We start from the raw sequence: 23,148 nt of genomic DNA, 5'->3' as shown, positions 1-23,148 counted from the left end.
GTTAATCTCAATGGGACCAGGATCTGGCCCATTATTAATTCCTTCTAGTAGAAATAGGAATATTTGTGTCCCAATAGCCTGGACAAATTCCCAGCTGGGTAATTAGATCTTGCCTACCTAAAATCCTCACCTGTAGCCTCAACTGGTTAGAGCAGTCATCTCCACTTCCTGTCCTAAATGTTTGTACAATGCACTAACAAGGCACAGTCTTGCACTCAAAATCCCAATGATTTCCATGGAAGTTCTGCATATAAATCAATTGCAGGATCAGGCCCTTTAAAATACGTTTGTCATGTTCTAACTCAGAGGGGATTCCTGTTTGTGAAGTGTGAAAAGCATATTTGGGATCCTTTGAGATAAAAGACTACATACAAGTTATTATTTTGCCTAGAGTTTATAGCAACTTGCATGCCCGATCTACTCAAAATGCAGCTGTCGTACCTTCCTTTTCAACATCGGTGTTCAGTTTGCAAACAGTCGCCTAAAGGTCCCACATAAGACGTCATGGACTGCACATGTGATTGACATTATGGTTTGTTTAAAGAAAGAAATAACACTTCCCATATGTGACTTACTTATACAGTCATCTGTCACAATAGTATTGCCATCATCACATTCCTCCCCATCCTGGATGATGCCATCTCCACAGGTGCTACCATCCTCTACAGGGTAATCCACAGGATAGAAAGGGGTAAGCTATCCAAATAAACACACGACAATTACCAGAACTGAACTATCAGAGTCTTGTTATCATTAAAAAGGTAAAGTGGGTGACAGAGATGGGTACAAGCCACATAGTTTGGATCCAAATGGGATCTTTGCCAAAGTTTGGGGTTTTCCCGGATTTGGTGTGGCCTACTACTGAGCCAGTTGCGAACCTGGGATCTGGATCTAAACTTCTTCAGGGTTTAGTGAATGTCTGAAGGTTTGATTTGAGCCCGCCTTCAAAGAGACATTTTTCAGGAAGTGTCAGTACAGCAGAACCTCTGGGAACTGCTTTACATTGTAACCAGGTATTCAGATCATGTTATGTCAAGGTGTGTACTAAAAGGGTCTCACACAGGGCCTGATTCAAAGCCCACAGAAGTCAACTTCAGTGACCTTTAGATCAAACCCTTACAGCTGTGTGCAACTCAGAGGTTTTGGTTTGCAGGCATTTGTACAAAACTTGTGTTTTTCACAACTTCTCATGAGTTATGGTTTTGTACAGGGTCCAAACACTCTGGCAAACCTGTTACATTTTGCCTTATGGGTCAAATACCAAAGCCTCTCTGCTACTTGTAGCGGGGTGGTCACCCATTCCGGCCTTAAAGGGCTTAAAACAGCCCAGGAGAGGGCTGTGACTAGGAGCAAGCAGTTCCCAGGCTGATTGGGTGAAGCAGGCTCAGCTCTGGCCATGCCCCAATCAGGGCTCAGCTGGCCCTTATAAGAGGGCAGTGGACCAGGAGCAGACACTCTCTCTCTCTGCCTTTAGAGGGAGAAGGGCCTGGTTGCTGGGGAGCTTGAGATGGTACCTGGAGTGGAGTGGAGTGGAGTGGAGTGGAGTGGAGTGGAGTGGAGTGGAGTGGAGTGGAGTGGAGTGGAGTGGAGTGGAGTGGAGTGGAGTGGAGTGGAGTGGAGTGGAGCAGGGCTGGGGAAGGCCAGAAGAGCTGGGAGGCTCCAGACTGGAAAAGCCCCAGGCTGCAGGCCTGGCAGATGGCCTAAAAAGGGGTACTGGCATTGCAGGGGACAGCCAAAGACTGAGGCAAGGTGGGGATAGTGGGTGGGGGTTCCCTGGGGAGGGGAGACCCAGATCTATGTGGGGTACTGCCAGGGGGCAGCACCTCAGGGAAAGGGGCAGTGGGCTCTGGGAGGGACACAGGGGCAAGTGGGACACCAGCCTGCAGAGGGCGCTCTGGAGGCTGGAAGAGCTAATTCCCTGAGAGACCAGCAGGAGGTGCTGCAGGGGTGAGTCCTGCCCCATGACACCACTCTAATACACAAAATTCAACCCCAGTTTGTTCACCAGTTGAGCCAGCCTCACAGGGAGGTTTCCAAAATCTGAAACCATTAACAATTTAATACCGCCAATAGTTAAGATTCCAGTGAACACGAATTCCAAAATTTTAATCAGTTCTGGCAGTGCTCTACTTTTTAGGAGAAATTTCCACAGAAAATAATTAGGTGCTCAAACACTGGGGGAAAATGAGCATTTTCTTTTAATTTTTCTTTATGCAATCCAAAGTTCAAAAGCACAAATCTTGTTTTTAAAATGGAACATAAATCTTCATGAAATCAGATGCCTTCTGAGAAATTCATCCTGTTTTTACCTGGATTGGAAGCCATCCGATGGTATCCTTGAAATACAGAGATCTCTGATCTCTTCGAAAGGCTAAAGCATTTTCAGTATTCAGCCGGTCCAACTCCTCCTGATTGTTCACCACAAAAATCTGGGACACAGAAAACAAAATCACTGAGGATCCTTTCAAACAGCGTTTCAGTCATGGGGTCTAGTTTGCAGGGTTGACAAACAGCTCTACGTATGTTGATAATCAAACAGAAAAATTATTTAATAGATTGATTCCAAAAGCAGCACTATATTAATAATACCAGGCTGAAATGTAAACCTGTGCGTTTCCAGGTCACCCAAGGACAACTAGTAATTGTTAAGAGAGATGAGTTTTAAAGAGCTAGTGTCTCAGTTTCCTAGGACCAAATTTTTTGAACTCAGCACAACAGCTATTCCCACAACAATGCTTGTGCCAGTCCATGCCTGTGCAGAAGCTCCTATACACAAATGGGTATTTGGAGGAGCAGTTACAAAACACATGCACACAAAAGGGTTTTTGGGGATACATTGAGTGTGCCACCATTTCTTCATGCACATTCACTGCAAAATAAACAATTAATTGCATTGCTAGAGCCCCTACTTAGCTTTTATTTCTTTGTTCAGACTTCACTGGCATGGAAACCTGTACTTCTCTGTATGTGTCTGTTTCTATCCAAAGCAATTTTTTTAATTGAATAGAAAAATTAGTTCAAAACTAGGAGAAATAGAATGAGCTTCTCCCTTCCCAAATTCTTTTATGTCTCAGCCATTGAAATTTGGCAGCAAGAGGCATTAAGCTGTAATCTCTTCCTTTAGCAGTTTAATCAAATTAATTTTAGCAGGATTCAAAACATTTTTAAATTAAGAAAAAGTAAATGGAACGCATCTGAAGAAAATGGATTTAGTAACATAATGTCTGAGCCTGATTTCCACTAAGATAAACAGAATTAGTTCTTTTTAAAAAATCAAGGGTAATTTATTTTTACATAGCATGACAATATCCCAGGGCCCCTAACAAAACTCAGCACCATTAAAAGCAGCATGGAATAAAAATGCCTTCAGTTCAAATGAAGGAAGACAGGGAAGACTAGAGTCTCCCTCCCCCACCAAGAGTTGAATCTGCAACTGTAAAGCATTCGTGATTAAAAGAGGAAGGCCCAATACGGTAGCTCTAACTTCAGTTGAAATCAAATGGCAGTTTTGTCTTCTCAACTGCTACAGGTTTGAACCCTTCGTATCCTGAACACTACAACAAATCTAAACATTAAAATGAGCCACAGTTACAGAGAACAAGACTGAAGCGGGTTAATGACATGCGAACCTGAGCTGATACTTTACACAAAGCCAACAAAGAGCTCCCAGAATGGAGAAAGCACTGGGGTTGTGACATGCTGTGAAAGGAATGATGACTTGTAAATGTGAGTAGGTGTCTACTGAATTATTCAGCTCTGGCTGGAATCCTGCTCATAATGAAACCTAGCAAGCCAGGCCAGGAGATATCTCTCCTGATCTTTTACGGGTGCATCTGTCTCAGCATGTCAATTTTCTTTAGGTGATATAAGGGGACTCCAATGGTGCACACAAAGATGGCTTTGAAGAGGAGAAGTATAAGTGCAAACTTAAATCCAAATTCTTAACACTCAAGCGAGTAAGGACAAATGGAGTAAGCCAGTAGAATTGCCAAGAAGGGAGCATTGCTCAGGAGGTGGTGGGATGCAACCAATGACAACTCAGTTTTATTAGGATATGGCTTCCAAGATTGCCTCCTTTATCCAGTACCCATTAACATATTCAAACTGAGTATCAATAATAAAAGCAACCTCAAAATATACTGAGGTCAGAGCAAATGTCTGCAATCCCAAAATAGGGAATGCTAGAAATGGGCTAAACCACATACCCAAGTCGGTGTTATTTCAAGACAGTCAATAGTATCCAAACACACCAAGTCTTGGGGCTTGTTATAGGATACAGGTCCCTCACCTACACTGACTCTCAAGGTTTATATACTAGAAATAAAACTCTGAAGCACACTTAAGACATTTAGACAAGTTCTCCCTTTGATCCAGAAAGTTTGGCCAACACAGTGCCTTTAAAATCAAAGCGCTTAAAAATCATTTACTTAACCTCCTAACAAGCTCCCTTACCGCAGGGACTTTTGGATAGCTGTGTCCAATCACGGATTCCTCATATGGTGGGATATTCACATTTTGTGAGGGTTTGCAGAGACATCTCCCTGGAGGCCCTGGAAGCCCTCTTTCCCCTTTTGGTCCTATTGCTAATTGTCCTAGGAAGCAAAATACCAGGCTGCCATGTTATGTCATTACTGCACAGAACATAAACCCAGCCTCAGAGGGGAACAGCTGAATGTGGACTACATGATACCAGTAAGTTGAATTCACATCTGTCTAAGGTCTGGGTGCTGTGAGGTGCTGAGTGTTATCTCCCATAGACTTCACTGAGAGTTCAAGGAACTCATTGCTATGTGGGAGCAGGTCTTAAGAGTGCCTATATTAACAGTATGGGGAGGGACATCATCAAAGGGTGAGGTTTTAGGATAATAACTCAAATTATTGGACCAAAAAGGTTTGGAATTAGCAAATCTGATATGTGGAGCTTTCTATGGGTGGAGTGGAACCTTTAAAATTAAATCTCAAGATCTTGGTTGCCCTCCCAGCAATATGGAAAAAACATTGCTTTGGAATTTTCCAGCTGATTTAGTCTATGCCTAGGTGTTTCTTATTGAGGGACATCAGCCGTATGAAGATCCATTCCCAAGCAGCCACCAGCGCCATAAGTGTACTGTTTCCAAGCCACTGCAGAGAAGGTAACTCTCGCCCACTGAATAAGCCAAGAGGCGGCAAAGGGAAAGAGAAAACTGAGCAGATGAGCAGCAGCACAACCAGCTGGTGCCCATCTGAGACACTCTTGGTTTCCAGCCATTTGTTTTAGTAAAAAAAAAAACCGAACATACTTTTTTATGCTTCATTATAAAATCATTAGGGAAAAAAACCTGACTGTTAATATCAACTATTGCTGCCTCAGTATCAGATTCTGTGTTGTCCCACATGTCTAGATTTTGTCATCTCCAAAGAGAGAGAAATCTGCCTAGGGTTTGAGTGAATTCGTATGTTTGAATTTGTATATTTTTCAATAATATGGTTCTTCCTTCCTCCATCCCCCAACCTCTGCCTTTATCTCTGCAATACACACAAAATGCAGAGACTGCAGGGGCATTTGCATCACACATGAGGAGAGAGAGACTCCTTTTCATCTCTCCCATTTCCCCCCCCTTCTCAGCTGTTATTGTGGCATCACTTATATCTGATATGCTTCTCTTTTGCAGAGCAGTGCAGGGTGGGGCTGCACCAGGTGATTAGAAGGATCAATCTTGTTTTGTAAGCTGGAACATTTTGAGGAGGAAGGCTCCTGTCTCCCAGGATCTACTATGAGGACTCACTAATCCTCCAAGGCTGCCATAGCTTTTCCTCCTCCTCAAGCCCATCACCACAGGATGGGGTTTTAGGATAAGAACTTTCTCTCTCATGTGTGCTGCAAATGTCTCTGTGCTCGGGTATATGGCAGAGATTGGGGGAGGGAGGAAGAGTTTTATTACTGAATATTATACAAATTCACACAAATCCTAGGCAGCTTTGTTTCTCTTTGGAGATGAAGAAAGCTAGACATTTGCCACAACATAAAAGCTGATACCGAAGTTGCAATAGTTGATATTAACAGTTAAGTGTCTTTAGGGAATCTTATGAGCCAGATTATCTGTTTTTATTTAAATATTAGCGACCATAACAGATGCTTCAGAGGAAGTAGAACCAGCATAATGGACAATCGTGGAACAACCTGCCCACAGGGGAAGTCTCTTCCTCAACCCAGGCAGCTTGCGGCTGAACAACCAAAATGTCATGGAAGTTTCTGTACCGATACCTGTTTAACAACATGATACAGGCTAGAAGAGGGGGTGAGGGAGGGAAGATGGGGAAGATAGCTGCTAAGAGTGGCCTCTCTTACCTGATACTGAAGGTCCTGGTGGACCTGGTTGACCTGAAGGACCAGGCCTGCCAGGTGGACCCATAATTCCAGCAGGTCCAATATCTCCCTTTTGTCCCTAGCATATGAAAAACATTCATTAATGACACAGCAAATTAGTGTATACTACATTTAACATAAACAAAGCAGAAACACATACATCGTACACTTCATGCCCGCCATGCATGGGGACACTGGAAGGGGAAACCTACCTTATTCTCATATATAAATGAGGAGGAAAGTCCTACTGTGATTCTGCTCTGAGATTAGACCATGTAAAAGTGGCGCCATCTTTCTAACTAGATCTGTTCTCTGTGTGTAGTCAAAGTCATCTCTGCTGATGTGAGTGATTGAAATTAGGGTTCACTCCTGTTAGCCATGCAGGAGGCAACGCAGAGTGAGCTGGATTCTACTGCTCCTTGTGCATCATCTACAGAATTGTTTACCGAATTCCAATCTATACTTGGTGCAAACCCTTTGATGGTTGGGCTTGTGCTGAGGTGACGGAGGAGGATATAATTTGCTGACATGACAATGGGGTTGTCCTGCAGAACTTTTACAACTGGTTATAATGCACAAGGAGGGAAGCTTGATTTTTGTTGCCTAGGCTGAATTTTCAGGGCTGGCAGAAAAAAATTCTTTTCACCTGTAAATGGAGCAAATCTGATCTTGGAATCAATGAGACACAATAAACGTGGAACCCCAGGATGCCATTTTTATTGTCACTTTTTGGGGTTAATTTTTTCAAAAGCCACTTAGGAACCTAAGTCCTATTTATACAACTAATTTGGAGCTCGAGTCCTACTGACTTTCACTTAGGTCCATTTGAAAATTTTGCCCTAGGACTTCACAGCATCTGCCAGTTCTTTGCCTCTCTCTAGCCAGTACTGTCTCTTTCATACGCTTTAAAAGCACCCATGCAGATGTTAATAAAAAAGAAATGCCAGTTAGAAAAATAGATCAAATCCAAATTGCTCAGAGACCCAGTTTCCTATTAGAGATGTTTCTGAATTTGATATGATGGCACTTATTTAAGATAGTTATATTTATCTTATCTGTACAGTACCTGAGGTTTACATTTCTCTCTCTCTTTTTTTTTAAAAACGGATCCAGAATTCCGTGGTGCATCACTTAGTCCATGGTTTACATAACTGGTATGACCTTGATACAACAAGACACACCATTTTGCATGGTAAAAACTGTATATATTGTATTAACTTTCCTTTAATCCCAAAGGTGATGAATTCCAATGAGATGGTGTAATTCTAGGGTAACGTGCATTCAGAGGATAACGACAGGCCACTGCATGTCTTGTTTCAGAGTAACGGAGAGTACACATAGCCATGTATACTAAAATAATTTTGTGTTATATAATACTCTGTATCCCATGGATAACTTTAAATGTCATCTGCAGTATCTGTAGCCAGGGCCCATCCACAATTAATGCAATATTTCACTTTGTTTAAATAGTCGCTTTTTCACCAATGAACCTTAGTGTCCATGTGAATATTCATGTTGATGGGCAAAATTGCTCACATTATGCAATGGGTATACAAAACTGACAGAGCACAAGAATAAAAAATTGAGTAGCAACCAAGAAACTTCCTAGGAAACCTCCCTCCCCCTCAAAATGAATACATGGCAGAGGAAATAAACTGTCATATACTAGCTGTCTGAGAGGTGCTTGATTTCCATGTGCAATACACTGGATGAACAATCAACTAATGCTCCTTGCTCGATGCAGATAGAGCAAACCAGGACAATTATTTACACTTGAATGTCTTTTGCCTTGTTTCTTTTCACGAATCCCTACAGCACTCAGGAAAGCTCTTCTCAAAGACAAAATTTAATCTTCCCAGATGCAGGGAACCAGCCCTCTAGAAGGGCCTTTTTCCATGTAACACTATTCGCTCATGATCGATATAAGACATTCTACCTTGTCAACATTGAAATCCTGGATTGGCTACTTAGTGTCAATTTCCATGCTGCAAAACTGAGGGAATGGTCCTTTTTATGTCAGTTTGTGAGCAGCAAGGCTGTGACTTCTGAGTTCCACAGTCTGCCTGTCTTTTCAGAATGGATATGCCCCTGAAGACTCAGCAGACAACTGAAGAAGCCAATGAGATAATCAAGATGGATCTCAGAATGGAACTGGAAGTAACACTTGCTTAATTTAGCTGCTATGCAGACATTTATACAGGGATGTCAGCTGTTTCTGGAGACAGGAAACAGCTCTGTGAGGGTGAAAGCTATCTTCTCTGTTTAACAAATAGCCATTTAAATACAGATTTCCCATTTAACACAAGCAACACATATAACAGGCCAGCAAAGCCTTAAAACAACATTGTAAAGTTTTTTTAAAAAAGAGAAAATAAAAATATCAGTTTAGTTGATCAACAACAAAGAGGGAAACCCAATTTTCAACCTAAGCACAACTAAGGTTAGTGCTCAAGTTAACATTTAGACACGCAGAGAGTACTTGGATGCTAATGTCCAAACATGGGATTTTGACTTCTAATTTAAGGCCAGATGAAAGTACCCGTAATCTTGTGGAACGGTACTTTACACCACAAGTACTCCTATAAATCAATGGGATTACTTATTGAGTAAAATACTACTTAATGTGACAAAGCTCCCAAGCTCAAAAACTCGTAAGATCAAAAGTTACTGCAACTCCAAGTATTAAAGCAGAACTGTGAGCACTGTGCCTTCTCTCTATTTAGGCATCAGAGGCTGACATCTGTGCCCGTTCCTTCTGGTGGGACAAATTAACACAGTGTAAGAAAGATGTCAGAGGGTACATAGCAACTTTTAAAAATTCACAGCTGAAAGGGCAAAATTCTTCTCTCCATATCATGCGACAGACCTATTTTGCATATTCTACATTTAGTTTGTATTCTATTTTTAGGATTAACCCTGCAAAAAACTGGTATTTAAAAATTTCCCACATGGTAAGGCATTATCTCACATGGACTTATTCCTACTGACACTGCACCACCAGCAAATCAGACCAATGATTCAGATTTTCAGTGCTGGGTGTAACCATCTTGCAAATAAAATACCTGCAACTGGCCATTGAACATAAGCTTCTACAAAGGAACTGCTGGAGCTCCTGCAACTGTATGCAAATATTATTGTTTAAAATTGGTTCAGGCTGTAAAGGAAGCAATATGAGGAAAAGTACTAAAAATGCAACTGATGATGCATATTAGCTCTTCTGAGTTCATAATTAATGTAATACTTCTAATTACTTGGAGAAACGTATACAGCTTGTATTGGAGAAGCTTGCATCAACTTCCGTATACAATTATCAGCTTTTACACCTGATCCCAAAGAATTTGAAGATGTTTGTTCTATATATATATAATTATTTTGAACCCCCCAAAAAGAACAAGTTACTATAATATTATTTCATCTGGTTAATCCTGTACCAGATTTCAATTATTTTCATTTTAAAAGTTGCTACGTGCCCTCCGTCACCATTTTAAGAGTGCATGGATTTATCCTTTGTATGCAGTACTATGATGATTGGTTCCATACATGTAACCAGGATGATTAATCAATGCGATCTCAGGATCTACTCCATAAAGAGGAAGAGACCGTAAGAATCTTTTGTAACAGCTTCCTTTCTTTACACTGAGGTGTGGTAACCTCAAAGGTCCCAGCAGTCTGATCTGTGTGGACAGAGACCCATGCAAAGACCATTTGAACTCAAGGGGGCCATGCCTAGGCACAAGGGTCTATCCATGTGGATCCAGTTGCAGGACTGGAATTTAAAATGGCACTGGAGGCATGCTTAGGGCTTACACAGTAACATTACTGTGTTTTTGAAGTACAAACCAATGGTTCTTGTGAGTCCACAATGTATTAATCTAGTCCATTAGAGTGCCAAGTGGCTCTTTTCCAATGCACACAAGCAGTTTCTCTCTGAGTCTGGTCACTGTTTAGCCAAGCTGAATATATTTAATCTTCCCTCATAAATCAATTCCTCCAGGATCTAATTATCTTTCTTGCTCTTCGCTGAACTCCAATTGATATATTTCTGGCATGTGGTGCCCAGGGCTGAACGCAGTATTCTAGGCATGGTGGTCTTGCCAGAACCATAGGAGATGGATTATAACCTGACACCTTTGGACACACAACCCAGAGCCCCCATTTACTTCAGCATTGCTGCCTTCCAGCTTTCTACCTCTTACTAATTATTTGTATTTTATATTCATTCATAGATTAGAAGGCCAGAAGGGACCACTGTGATCATCATCTACTCCGCCCTCAAAAACTGCAGTTTCCCATCAGGAAATAAAACTCTGGCCTCCAACATGACAGGCAGGGATACTCACCACTGGGCTAACAAGGAAGGGTCTAGAAGTGCAATTCTGGAGGGATTCAAACCCACAGTCTTTGAATGCCCTCCCAGCTCTAGAAGTCCAATGCACGACGGAGCCACTAAAAGTGCATTTAAATGCCGCTGAGATTTGAACGCAGTTTGCTGGATTCAGAGTGTAGCGTGCCAATCATTACATTGTGGAACCACTAGCATTACCCCCTCGACGTATTTGTTCCAGGCTGAGAGTAACATTGCTATTTCCTACACATATTTCTAATTTTGCACCACTGGATAGTTTGTTTTCATCTCAGATGCCATGTTGTAGTGACTGCTGGTAAATGATGACAGTGGAATGTTTCTGATTCCAAACCAAACTTGGAAAGCAGAATATAAAGGCTTCCTCCAATTGGTTACTTCCAAAACCTTTCCTTAGAGTGGAAATGGGATACCGTGCAGTGTTTACACCAGGGCCAATGAACTCTGCCCCACTCTGCTGCTGAGGGCAGATGTTAGGGATGCTCTGATCATGTACAGTGGCTTCCCAACTCCATGTGGGTGAGAAAGTTAGTTGGGGAGACTAAGGACCAGATGCTGGCCTTCACTATGGCCTCGCCAGTGCCCCAACAGGTCCATAAAGCCAGCTTACCTGGCTGGCTAAGAATTGTCTTAGCTTGAAGAATCTAGTGCCACCCCTTCTCACAGCCCCCAATGGCAACAGCATGGCTGGAATATCACTACATGCTGGGTATCCCTGGCTGCCATAACCATCCCTTGGGCTATTGACATCTGGGGGGAAATTAGAGCAGCCTTGACTCCAAGCCAGCCTCAGTATTGGGGAGCCACAAAGGTTTTTTGTGGCTCCACTGTTGCTCCCAACACTTTGGGTCCTGTCCTGTGCTGACTGTACCTCAGTGGGACCAGAGAACCAGGCCCTCAATTGAGTCGAGAGTCAGAACGGGGATACCCTCGCTGCCAGCTCTGACAGGGAAAGGTCAACGAGGGCAGGGGTGTGGAGCCTATCAGCTGTAAGAACTACACCCCTGCCATGCAGCTTGACAATCAGAGGGAAGATCACAGCCCTGTCTGAAGTTACACTCAACCAAAATCTTATCAATCTAGGAAAAATTACATTTCAGATAACATACAGCCTGACCTTCGACCTTCAAATTCTGACTGTATGACTGGCCAGTCTTGAACTCCTACACAAGTAGAACACTTACATTATATACTGTATGCATGCACACACACACATGCGTGCTCACCCCCCCCCCCACCTATATATATTCAAAATCATCCAATTTCTATGCAGAAAAAGTGGAGAGAATCAATGTAACAAAATATTGGTGCATGAAATGACAGAGGATCTAGTCACTCGTCACAACCACAAAAATCCCAGAAAACTCGTAAAGAGAAAACGTAGGGTTCCTACTTGTTTGCCTCGTTTTCCTGGTCTTCCAATAGGTCCTCTGTGCCCAGGCACTCCAGGTTCTCCCTTTGGACCCATTTCTCCCTTTGGGAGTCGGGGGTGGGAGGGAAAAGAAGCAGGACTTAAGTATATAAATATGTATTAAATTGGTAATATGTGTCTTATACAACACAGCAGGTAATTCAGTACGTTCTATGTACACTATTACTCTATGTGCACAGTCTGGCCCTAAGAGAATACCACTGTTTTTGTAAAATATATTGCCAGTTCGTGGTTATAACTAAATACTTTAAAAAAATACTTTAAAATTTTAACTTATTTTTTTACCCAACATCCCTCAGAAACGTCCCTCATCTAAAGAAGAAGCCAGCTGGCGAAATTAGAAACAGGTTAGCAGACATGGGGTTATCCAGGCAACTTGGCTAACAACCCTCTTTCTGACACATTTAGAAGTATCTAGGTTTGCTGCAAGGATCCATAAGTAATAAAATCACCAGTAAGAAAGGTGATCAGCTCTTTCCTCTGCTATCCCCCTCAGAAGTAGTCATTATTTTCTTAACCTAATTTCCCAGACAAAATGGGATTATGATTGTTACATATAGACCTTCCTTTAAGGATTCTGCCCATAAAACAATCTTTAAATCTGAATTATAATTATTTGTCTAGTTCTTGATAAATGGAGGTACCAAAGCCAATCAGGGTAAGCACAGCTATTTAGAAGCGGGTCATTCTAAATCAGAATACTATTTAATAGAGATGTTTAATAACATCATGCAATTGGGTTGGCTATGAAGTCACAAACAAGAGTTTGGAAACTTAAAGTGGGGGCAAGTTTCTGATCAAATAAATATTCCTGAAAAGAGAAATGAAAAAAAAACTCACCTTAGCCAAAACCTGCAGTCTTCACCTAAAATAAAAAGACTGCAGGGTTTGGTTCAAGGGATGCAAAATACTGGTCAACTGATTAAAATGAAACTCTCAATTTTTTGACAGCCTATGACCAAGTTCCATGGTTCTGGAACTTAGACGCTGCTGAAACCACCCAATGAACCAAGTGTCTATGTGGATGCTTACACAAATTTCTAAGCAGACCCTATATCATGTTTACTTACTTTCTGCCCCAGCATTCCAGGGAAACCTATATACCCCTGTAAAGCAAAAGATGAGAGTAATCCAAAACACGCTGAGTGATCTTTGACAGCATAGCATCAGTTTTTGTTTTGATGTACTCCAAAGGAGACAATGTATTGAGGTTTTGTAGCCAGACAATTTGTCCAGACACATTTTCATTATAAACGGGCAGCAGCCTCTTTGTGCCACAGTAGCTTGAAGATGAAAAATCCCTGGTGGCCAGGGCTGTGTGTGGCTCTTTTAATTAGCCAGAATGAGAGATCTCGAGGGTCTTAACACAATGCAATATGCTCAACATGTCCCAGCACCCTAACATGGGAGAATATTCTTCACTCACTGGCTGAAATGTAAAGGTCCCTGAAACTCCTCCTAGCTGACTGATGAAGGGGCCATATAACCCAAGAATTACTCTAGGGTCAGTGATGGAGGCATTTCTGTGAACTCTCCTTCTTAGCAGCAGTTCTACAAATGCCTGGCACAAGAAGGCGATGATTACTGTTAGGCCATGTATAGCTAACAAATATTTTTTGTGACTACTATGTAGAACCTCTTTTACCCCAAAAGACCACTGATATTTTGATCTGGACAAGGCCCAAAGCATTAATCAGATTCCTGTACTTACATCGGGAGGGATTCACATTCTATGTGGTTGGGAATTTAATTTTATGGTAAAAAATCCACATCATCAAATCTCAGTTTATTTTCAGAACAATGTGATATTATCAGCTAAAACCATTTGAAAAGGATTTTTAGGCTGGTTTATGTTTGCTCAGGTTTAATTTAAAGCCACTGTGAAACCAAAATACGTACCTTGTCTCCTTTGAGGCCTTTGTCACCCCTCTCTCCTCTGGCTCCCTGGGGGAAAAATGGTAGAAATAAAGACAATTGTTACCGTTTCATAGGGGATTTTTTTCTTGTCTGTGTGAAGCATTAAGCAGGCGAAGGCAATTTAGTAACATATAGTAACATTCACAGTGTGTGGCAGACAGCAAATTACAAATTCACTTAAAAACTTTCCTTATTATTAATATTTATATTACAGCAGTATCTAGATTAGAACTCATTGGAAAAAAGGGCACATTTGCTAAACTTGAATTTTTTCAACAGGCTCTAGTCTGGAGGCTGCAAACATTGTGCTATGCACCATCTTCACACATGGTAAGGGACTTTCTCTGCCCCGCCCTGCCCCGCCCCTGCCCCCCGGAGCCTATGATCTAAACAGATGATAGACAAAGGAGGGATTACTATGCTCATTTTACAGATGAGGAATAGAGAGAGAAAATGATTCACAAGTTCAAATAGGGAGTCTGAAGAAGAGCTAGGAATTGAATCCAGTGCTTTGGGAGCTCAGCCCAGTGCTTACACCACATGCCCATCTTTCTTCTCAGTACATGTCTTAATACCACTCTCCTGTCATAGGACCTTCTGATTTCGCATCCTCAGCATCTCAACCTGTTCATGGTGTATAGTATATTTCTACAATAGTTTCCATTATTGCTTTCAATTTTTAAGTTATTGCAACACTGACCTTTTCTCCTCTACTCCCAGGATAACCCTAAAAGGGAAAGAGAGACATTTTACAGCTTCACATTTTCTAGATCTTCCGAGAAGTGAATTCACATCTTGCAAATTTAAAAGTCAGGGGGGGGGGAGTTTAAATAATTAGTTGCCTCAACTTCTAAATCCAAATGTTTTCTTTATAGATTGTAAGAGAGCAGAGAAAAAGTACAGCTATGAAGGTACAAGACAAAGGCAAGATATTCCAGCCCAAAAGACAGCATGAAAAAGCCAGCAGGTAAAGCAAGCACACTAATCATGTTTGAAATTGCTTTAAAAACTAAAAGAGCAGAAAGCAAATGCAATTACTGGTTTAATTAAATCTTATTCAGTCTCTGCAATTAATAACCCCAAGCCATTTTAGAAATAATTTCCCAATCACCTTTTTTTTTCACCTAAGTGGCAAACATATAAAATGAAGTCCCTAAAATACGTTTTAGTTGGCTTCCAATGTGAAGATTATGATGACGTTTAGTTTTTTCCTTCTTAAGAAATACCCAACAAATAGCTTGGGAGCATGCATAATTCCATGCTAAGTTAGGGGCAGAAAACTAAGGGAGGTGTCATTTTATTCATACAAATCTACACAATCATAATTTCAATGGTTTCACCCTCTGCAGCGTGGCAGGTGGACTTGCCCTCTCTCATCCCCATCCCCCAGCACCAGGTCCTTAGGTTCTGATAATACAGTATCATCAGGAATGGGTTGAATTGTGCATCATTTGAAACCACTTTCGACTGTGAACACAATGGTACCACATACGGCCTGGAATAATTATGTAAATATGTATTTGAGAAAATATTTAAAAATCCATTTAAAAAAAATTATACTTTAACATGGGTGTGTCAAATATGAGGCCCTAACACAGTTAAGTTGTGGCCCTTGACTGACAGTACTGTGCTATCAGTTATTGCTCAGGACATGATACCTGATTTATTTATTTTTAATGTTGCACGGTACTATAAAATGGAAGGCCAACCAAGCTGATTTGCCATGACTGGTAAAAAAAAAGAGGCAGTTCACAGTGATATTGATGATCAGCTTTATTAATTATGCCAAAAAAGTTGTAATGGGGCACTAGTTTGGATGTCAGCATTCAGCCAGACATTACTGGAATTCATCTGCAAATGGTTTGCATATAGTTACACAACGTACATTACATAACATAATGAATTACAATCCCAACATATTTTATTACACAACTCTTGTTTTTACCTTGGTCTTGCTCATTTTTAGGTATCAATGTGGAGATGAAGAGTAGCAACTAGTAGCTGAATCTTGGAGGAGCTGGTTAAACACAATGTTCAGTGGCACCTTACACACTAAAAGAAGTGTATACATACATTGAATTTGGCAAGGCGGGAAAGGAAATACATCGAGTACCGGGAAAAAGTTGAAGATGTTGGGACAAATACCAGCAGTGGGCAAAAGTTTGCTGCTCTTTATTTGATCTGGCAGGACTGCTAATTGGAATTTGCACCTCGCAGCCCTGGAAGATTTTGTGAAATACTTTTTTGCTTTAGATTTAACCAGCTATTCTGCATTGATAGCCTGGTACCTTCCTGAAATAAGAGAAAAGTCTGATCCTGACATATGGGAGGAATTTCAAAGAGGAAATTGGGTTGTTAAAAGGTCAGCAGTTCTGTGCACTTGGTTCAGAGAAAGCCCTAGGGCATGGAAACATAGCAATGAACATCATTGAGGGGTTGGTAGGCATAAACACAGCATCCAAATCCTTTTCCCCAGTTTTTCCTGACAACCCCAGAACTCTATTGAATTTTGAACAAAACATTATGTGCGGCTGAGATGACTTTCCTAGAAATAACCAAGTACCATATAGACTTATTAGGTACTGTTAAATGCCAAGAAGGGGCTATTTTAAAGCTACAGGACAAGCTTACTCACACTGGCAACGCACTTGTGTATGATGGACCTGAGCGCCTCAATATCATGACGAAAGCAGTCTTCAGTGATGAGCTCGCTAGAGATGTCAGTTGAAGGGACATTTTGGGTCATGTCTGGTCTGAAGCCTTCAAAACCCAACAGAATATCCAAGGCTCCATCAATCTAAGGGCTCCCGTCAAGAAGAACAGATTAAAGCTCTGCTTTAATGCAGAGAAGAAAGTCAGAGTGAAGGTGGCAGGGACTACTACAGAGCGAACCACAGACAGGTCATTGTTTGCTCATCTCCTGATCGTGTCCAGCTCTCATCAGGATGTTGATCTACACGAGACTTTGGGAACGTAGAAGTTTTCCATGGTTTCATGATCCATGTTCAAATGAAATAGAATAACGTATATGTGTCAGGTGAACAGCAAACTAATGCACATCGTGCATGCTCTTCCTAAACCAGAACCTACTAACAGTGTGACTAATACCTTATGCCAGCAGAGGCCTTCAGCATAGCAATCATAGATGGCATGGCTGAGGTACAAGCTCTCATCAAACCAGAAACAGTTAATATCTGCCAAGATTTGGCTGAATACTTCATCATGAGGCTACAAAGTAAATACGGGACTTTTGACAAAGTTCTCCTTGTGTTTGATGTGTATGCAGAGGATTCAATTAAAACTATGACCAGAAAGAAGAGACTTCATGGTATTGAACCTGTCCAATACAAAATCACTGACTTCACGAACACCTCCAATGTCACAGTGAAGAAGCTACTGCCTCATATTTGCACGAAGTACAAGTTAACCTCATACCATGCAGGAGAAATGCTCCAGCATGTGAAGAATTGCTCAAAGAATTTTATCATCACATGGCATAATGAAGCTGCTGCCTTGCACTGTTCAGTGGAGTTTCTTCGTAGTATCATGAGGCGGCTGATGCTAAAATTATCTTGCATGCTGTCAATGCCACAGAGAGGAACGCTACTAAACTTCGGATTTTTGCACAAGACACAGATGTCCTAATGCTCTCTGTGAGACACTACCCCAGACTTCAGCAAGATTCTGTTTGTGTGCCTGCTGCTGGAGAACAGAATCACTGTCCGCCCTCAGAGATGTGTCCCTATCACTCAGACCTTAAAAGCCACAGGATGTGACACTCCTGCAAGGTTGGCTGGAGATCTCAAATTATTTTACTGGAATGCATTTGATTCAGCCGCCATAGACTCTCTCTTCACTGTGAAGGTGTTCAGCCAGGCTGAGACAGTTACTGATGAGGTCAAATGCCCTTGGAATCATTCGCATGCTGAGTTTATCATTTGATGGCCAACATAATGACACTTGCACAGCTAGGTTGGTGGATTTTTCCAAGAAGCAAATGGAGAAAAATTGCTACTGACAAGGGGTGTGTTTATACCTGCTATCAAGAGGGCAAATTATCAAGTAATGGAAGGACTCCAGGATGATCAAGCACATCCAAAACTGCCCTCCTCTGTTGGGCATGGATGGGTCTGTAAGGATGGACTGATCACATCAGTTGTGTGTGAAATACCATGCATTCCTGAATCAATCATTCAGCTAATCAACTGCTTGTGTGCAAAGACCAGATGCTCACCAGCCCACAAATGTTTGGCCAGCAGCCTGCCTTGTACAGAGATGTGTGAGTGCGGTGCAGATGAGAACAACTTGTGTGATAATGTGTCTAGCAGAGGTGCCTTGGACAGAGACAACGCTGCTGACTTTGATGAATAAATGTTTCCAGTCCTACATGTCAAGGCTAATTTCCCTAGGATTACTAATGATCAATGTCTTTTTTAGGTAAGCAACGCATCCCTGTGTGAAAGCATAATTAGAAAAAGTTGATTTTTAAATATTTTCTTCAATATACATCTACATACTTGTTCCAGGTTTGTCATTGTTTTTGTGGTAGAAAGGGCATTGAAATAATACCCAACTCGTTTCATTTCGAATGACATTGTACTATCAAAATTTCCATAACTTGAGGAACTGGTGCGGAAAGACCATGGGAAGGGTTGGGCAGAGGGCCTGCCATGCTGCAGAGGGTGACACCATTGAAATGATGCCTCTGTAGATTTTTACAGATCAAATGACACTCACCTTGCCTTTCTATCACTAACTTGTCCAGGTAATGAAATTTTACTATACTATGCTCCCAGACTAAAACGACTGCATCTATTTCATCTTTCCTGCTCCGTTTTTGAGTAAGGTAGTGACGTAAAGAGCAGGATGAAATAACACACTCTCTGCATTGGTCAGCGTAGAATTGACATTTGAGTTCGGGTCATATTTGGAAACCCTTGTTGGTTGCATGAGAGAGATTGTGCTATTCCTGTCATGTTAAGATATTAGTTCAACTCTAACATTGAACACAAGGCCTGTCCTCAGTGTGTACGTGTCATGGGAGGGCATGGGAGCATTTAGGCAGTTTACTGCTTTCTTTGTTTTTTATTTCTTTAACTGTTGCAAATTTACATTCTACAAAAAATATAGTTACTAAGGTCAAATATCTTTTTCTCCTGTCCCCTTCTCTCTTCAGAGCCAAGTGGGCAGCACAGTCTTCATATCCTGCACCACATGCTGAACAGTTTGCAGACTTCTACACAGAGGAAATGCCCTGAGAAGTATTACAGCACAAATGACAGGTTTCAGAGTAGCAGCCGTGTTAGTCTGTATTTGCAAAAAGAAAAGGAATCCTTGTGGCACCTTAGAGACTAACAAATTTATTTGAGCATAAGCTTTCGTGAGCTACAGCATCCGATGAAGTAAGCTGTAGCTCACGAAAGCTTATGCTCAAATAAATTTGTTAGTCTCTAAGGTGCCACAAGGACTCCTTTTCTTATTACAGCACAAATGTTAACTGGCTGCTCTAGTACACAGTGCTCTATTTCCAACATGTTTCAGAGTAGCAGCCGTGTTAGTCTGTATTCGCAAAAAGAAAAGGAGTACTTATAGCACCTTAGAGACTAACAAATTTATTTGAGCATAAGCTTTCGTGAGCTACATGGTATCACAAATGTAAAGCAAATAAGTGACCCAAAGTTTTGCTCAGAAAGAAAGTTCTGGCTCTTCATATAATTAGCATCCCAGGCAAGTCTGGAAATTCCTGGAATCTAGGTACTGAGACTCCACAGTGAGCAGAATAACTGTGACTGATTGTATCTGAATTACTGGGGTATTCACACACCTGCCACTAAGCCCACATAGTCTTGATGGCAATCTATTCTTTGGTTGTTCCAACATCCAGTCCAGGAATCTGAACGAGCTAGCCTCATAACATTGTACTGCCTGTTCTGTGCAGCCACCCGGGTGCCCCCATTAGAGCCTTCCTCTCCCACAAGAGAAACAGGTTTCAGTACCTTTGAGGGAAGGACTAAGTCATCAGAGAAGATACCTCATATTTTACCTTTTCCCTTTCCCTCATATTTTGTGTCATACACATATACATTCAGAAGCCACAATCTAATCTAATCTAATCTAATATCCAGAGACACCATCGTCTACATGGGCCAAATTCTTCCCACTATTAAACACAGCAACGAGAGTGCATAGTTATAACAGAGGATGAATTTGTCCACATAATCTTACAAGACTGGAGGGAAAATAATGGGATGGGTTACATGTGCTTTGCTCTTAAAACGAATCTCTTCCCAATTACATTGATTTACACCAAAACATTTGAGTAAGAAGCTAGGAAAGTAGCCACAGCATGCCATATTGCACAACCTTTTTTAGCTTCAAGAAGAAAATCTTGTGGTTTTAATTGTATTTAAAAGAAAACCCCAAAGCCTACTGTTATTTGAAACAGAACCAAAATCTCCACAAGTGCTTTCTAACCAGTTCATGAGGGAAGCAAACACAGTGTTAGAAACCGATGTCTGAATATATAGCAGCTGGGTTAACAAACCTTTGAGCCAATTGGTCCTCTTGTACCTGGCAATCCCATCACACCCAAATCCCCCTTTTCACCCTAAAGGAGTTAAAAAAAAGAGAGAGAGAGTTAACAACTGTGGCTCTTGAAAGGTGTCATATTGGAACAACTGATGATTCAGTTTTTGCGTCAAATGTATGAAACATGCCTGACTTTAACAACTCTCAGTGTAGTTTTATAGTGTAAATCCAAACTGTATACTGCCAACTGACTTAGCCTGAGCCATCAGGCATTTTCTCATTCCTTCCACTCTCAGCTCTTTGGGTATGATTTTCTTTCTAAGTAATATATGCTTTAGTTTTCCTAGACCCTGCACAAGGACATGTGAGCAAATTATCCCCGGTAGCATTTTCCCCTATGCCAAGGCTTATAGACTCAACTTGGTGTGCCTTAATGATACCACCTCCCTGGGTTATAGTGACCAAATGCTGTAGTCTGCTGGGATCCTCTTGGTATGGAGGGATACAACCTAGCTGGTTTTATTCTAACAGTGATTTCATTTGGTGTCAATCAAGGCCTCAGACATCTACCACCCTGCAGTGCTGGCAACCGTTGTGTCCACACATGGCTTTGCAGGTTCTTCTCTGGCTGTTGTCAGCCAATGTATTGACTGCCTGTCAGATGAGCATCTGAGAAGGGTGAGATCTGGAGTCACTGCAGAAGCAGAAGCCCTAGCAGGGAGGAAAACTTGGACTCTTTGTGCTCCCTGCAGAAGGAAGTGCATTTGGCCTTTCCAGCCTCAGTGGTGAGCAAGATCTTCATGCCAGATGCAGCCTAGGCAAGGGGAGAGTTAATGGAGCAGAAGAGAAGGCTTGGAGAAGCAATGTGAGAGAAAGGAGACCTGGAGGAAGGTTATGTCTAAGGAAGACTGGAAACCGGAAAGAGGACTAATGAGGAAGGAAAGAGAAAGGAGACCTGGAGATGGGGAAAGAGGGAGAAAACAGCCCATAGGAGGTTTGTAGAAAGAAAAAGGTCTGGAAGAATAACTCAGGGAAAGGAAGGCCTCTGGAGGCTGGAAAATGGGAGACAGAAGACCTGGATGTGGAAAAGGGAGAGAAAGAGGAATATACTTTAGGGAAACAAGAACAGGCACCAATAGAAATCTATTTAGGCCAAGCCAACCTTACCATAGATTGGTGGGAAACAGAAATAAGTGAAGAGTAGAAGACACAAACAAAGGAAACAAGACACAGATCTAAAGAACAGAAGAAGCAGGAGAACAGAGGAGGTGGATAGAAGCAAAAGAACAAGAAATAAGGTAGGACTTGGAGCCAAGTTATGAGAAAGATGAGAAGGAGTGGGGTCTGTAAGGGGTACGGTAAAAGTTACACTAATAGATGAAACAGGAGAAAATTGTCTGAATTCAGAAAGGTGCCCTTCACTAAAGGATTAGGATTCATGGATGGAAATGGCCAACTGAACCAGTTTTTCATTTTTAAAATACAGTTAATCTGCTCTCAGAGCTCAAAGTGTTGAGGTGCTAGATGGTTGTGCAATCCTCCCATTCTCATTGCTGCCATTGGGGGAAAATACTGGTGCATATCATGACTTTTGAGAGGGATCACTTCCCCACTCCCACCACAAATGGAGCACTGAGCCCTTTAATGCCAATGACCATTGTGCAGATTAAGTTCAAGAAGCCTCAAAATTCAGATTCTACCATGTACAGTAGCAAGATATACCTTACCTAACTTTTATCAGTAACCAGTTGGAGGAAGCCTTTATAGTCTGCTTTCCAAGTTTGGTTTGGAATCAGAAACATTGCACTGTCATCATTTACCAACAGTCACCACAACGTGGCATCTGAGATGCTGCAGCATCTCCCTACACAAAAAGCAAGACATAACTGGAGACTCTGAGATGCTGGTTATACAGTTTGACTTTTTAATGGCAACCACTGTATGTGTTCCTTTTGCCTAATGGTTTATCGGATTGAAGAGATACAGGGTAATCTTGGAATGGAGAAGCATAGTTACCAGCACGTATATCTCAGCTATTGTGACAGCCGTGCATCTTGTATATAAGATGGTGTTCAGTGAAGGAGCATACTACAGCTTCTGTACAATGAGCACTTATCACTGACCGCTCCATTAAAGCAAACACAAAGCTTGTCCCATGATTTTCCATGCAGTTTACTATGAACAGTCACTATAATTAACACCTTGTTGATACTGAACTGAAGTCATGGCCCCAGCAGTAGTGCTAGCAAACGTACAAAGACAATATAACAAGTGAAACTTTTATCATGACTGATTGAACAAAACCATGAAACTGTATTTCAAAAATCTGATCAGTGTACACCCAGATCTTGGTCCCTTCCACTGATATCAGTTGAGTTTGTTACCTGGAGGTACCCAAATAAAAAGCTGTGCAGTCAACAAGTGTATGTGGTATATCCAAAGAAGGGGATAACTGAATGGCCATGCAGGAAAATGACCAGTCTTGTGCATGCTAGAGGGACCTATAATTAAGGCTGCATGTCTGTCACAGAGGTCACGGAAATCATGGATTCTGTGACTTTT

The 23,148-nt window shown here is 41.6% G+C and overlaps 1 protein-coding gene across 4 annotated transcripts in view; it reads right to left on the bottom strand.

Annotated features, from left to right (window-relative positions):
- COLQ (collagen like tail subunit of asymmetric acetylcholinesterase) overlaps positions 1-23,148 on the bottom strand; it is a 67,411-nt gene that overhangs the window by 4,939 nt on the left and 39,324 nt on the right. For 3 of the 4 annotated variants that reach the window (XM_074943313.1, XM_074943316.1, XM_074943317.1), the window contains 9 exons: positions 20,603-20,665; positions 14,759-14,785; positions 14,041-14,085; positions 13,212-13,247; positions 12,103-12,183; positions 6,329-6,425; positions 4,453-4,592; positions 2,310-2,429; positions 576-696 (listed from right to left, as the gene is read on the bottom strand). In XM_074943313.1, the coding sequence (XP_074799414.1) occupies positions 576-696; positions 2,310-2,429; positions 4,453-4,592; positions 6,329-6,425; positions 12,103-12,183; positions 13,212-13,247; positions 14,041-14,085; positions 14,759-14,785; positions 20,603-20,665 (730 nt within the window). The remainder of the gene's footprint in view (positions 1-575; positions 697-2,309; positions 2,430-4,452; positions 4,593-6,328; positions 6,426-12,102; positions 12,184-13,211; positions 13,248-14,040; positions 14,086-14,758; positions 14,786-20,602; positions 20,666-23,148) is intronic. The other variant, XM_074943314.1, reaches the window with a different exon arrangement.

The sequence above is a fragment of the Natator depressus genome, chromosome 2, assembly GCF_965152275.1.
Source record: "Natator depressus isolate rNatDep1 chromosome 2, rNatDep2.hap1, whole genome shotgun sequence".
Classification (NCBI taxonomy): domain Eukaryota; kingdom Metazoa; phylum Chordata; order Testudines; family Cheloniidae; genus Natator; species Natator depressus.
Note: the sequence above shows the minus strand (reverse complement) of the source record. Positions and strands in the feature narration are given on the sequence as shown.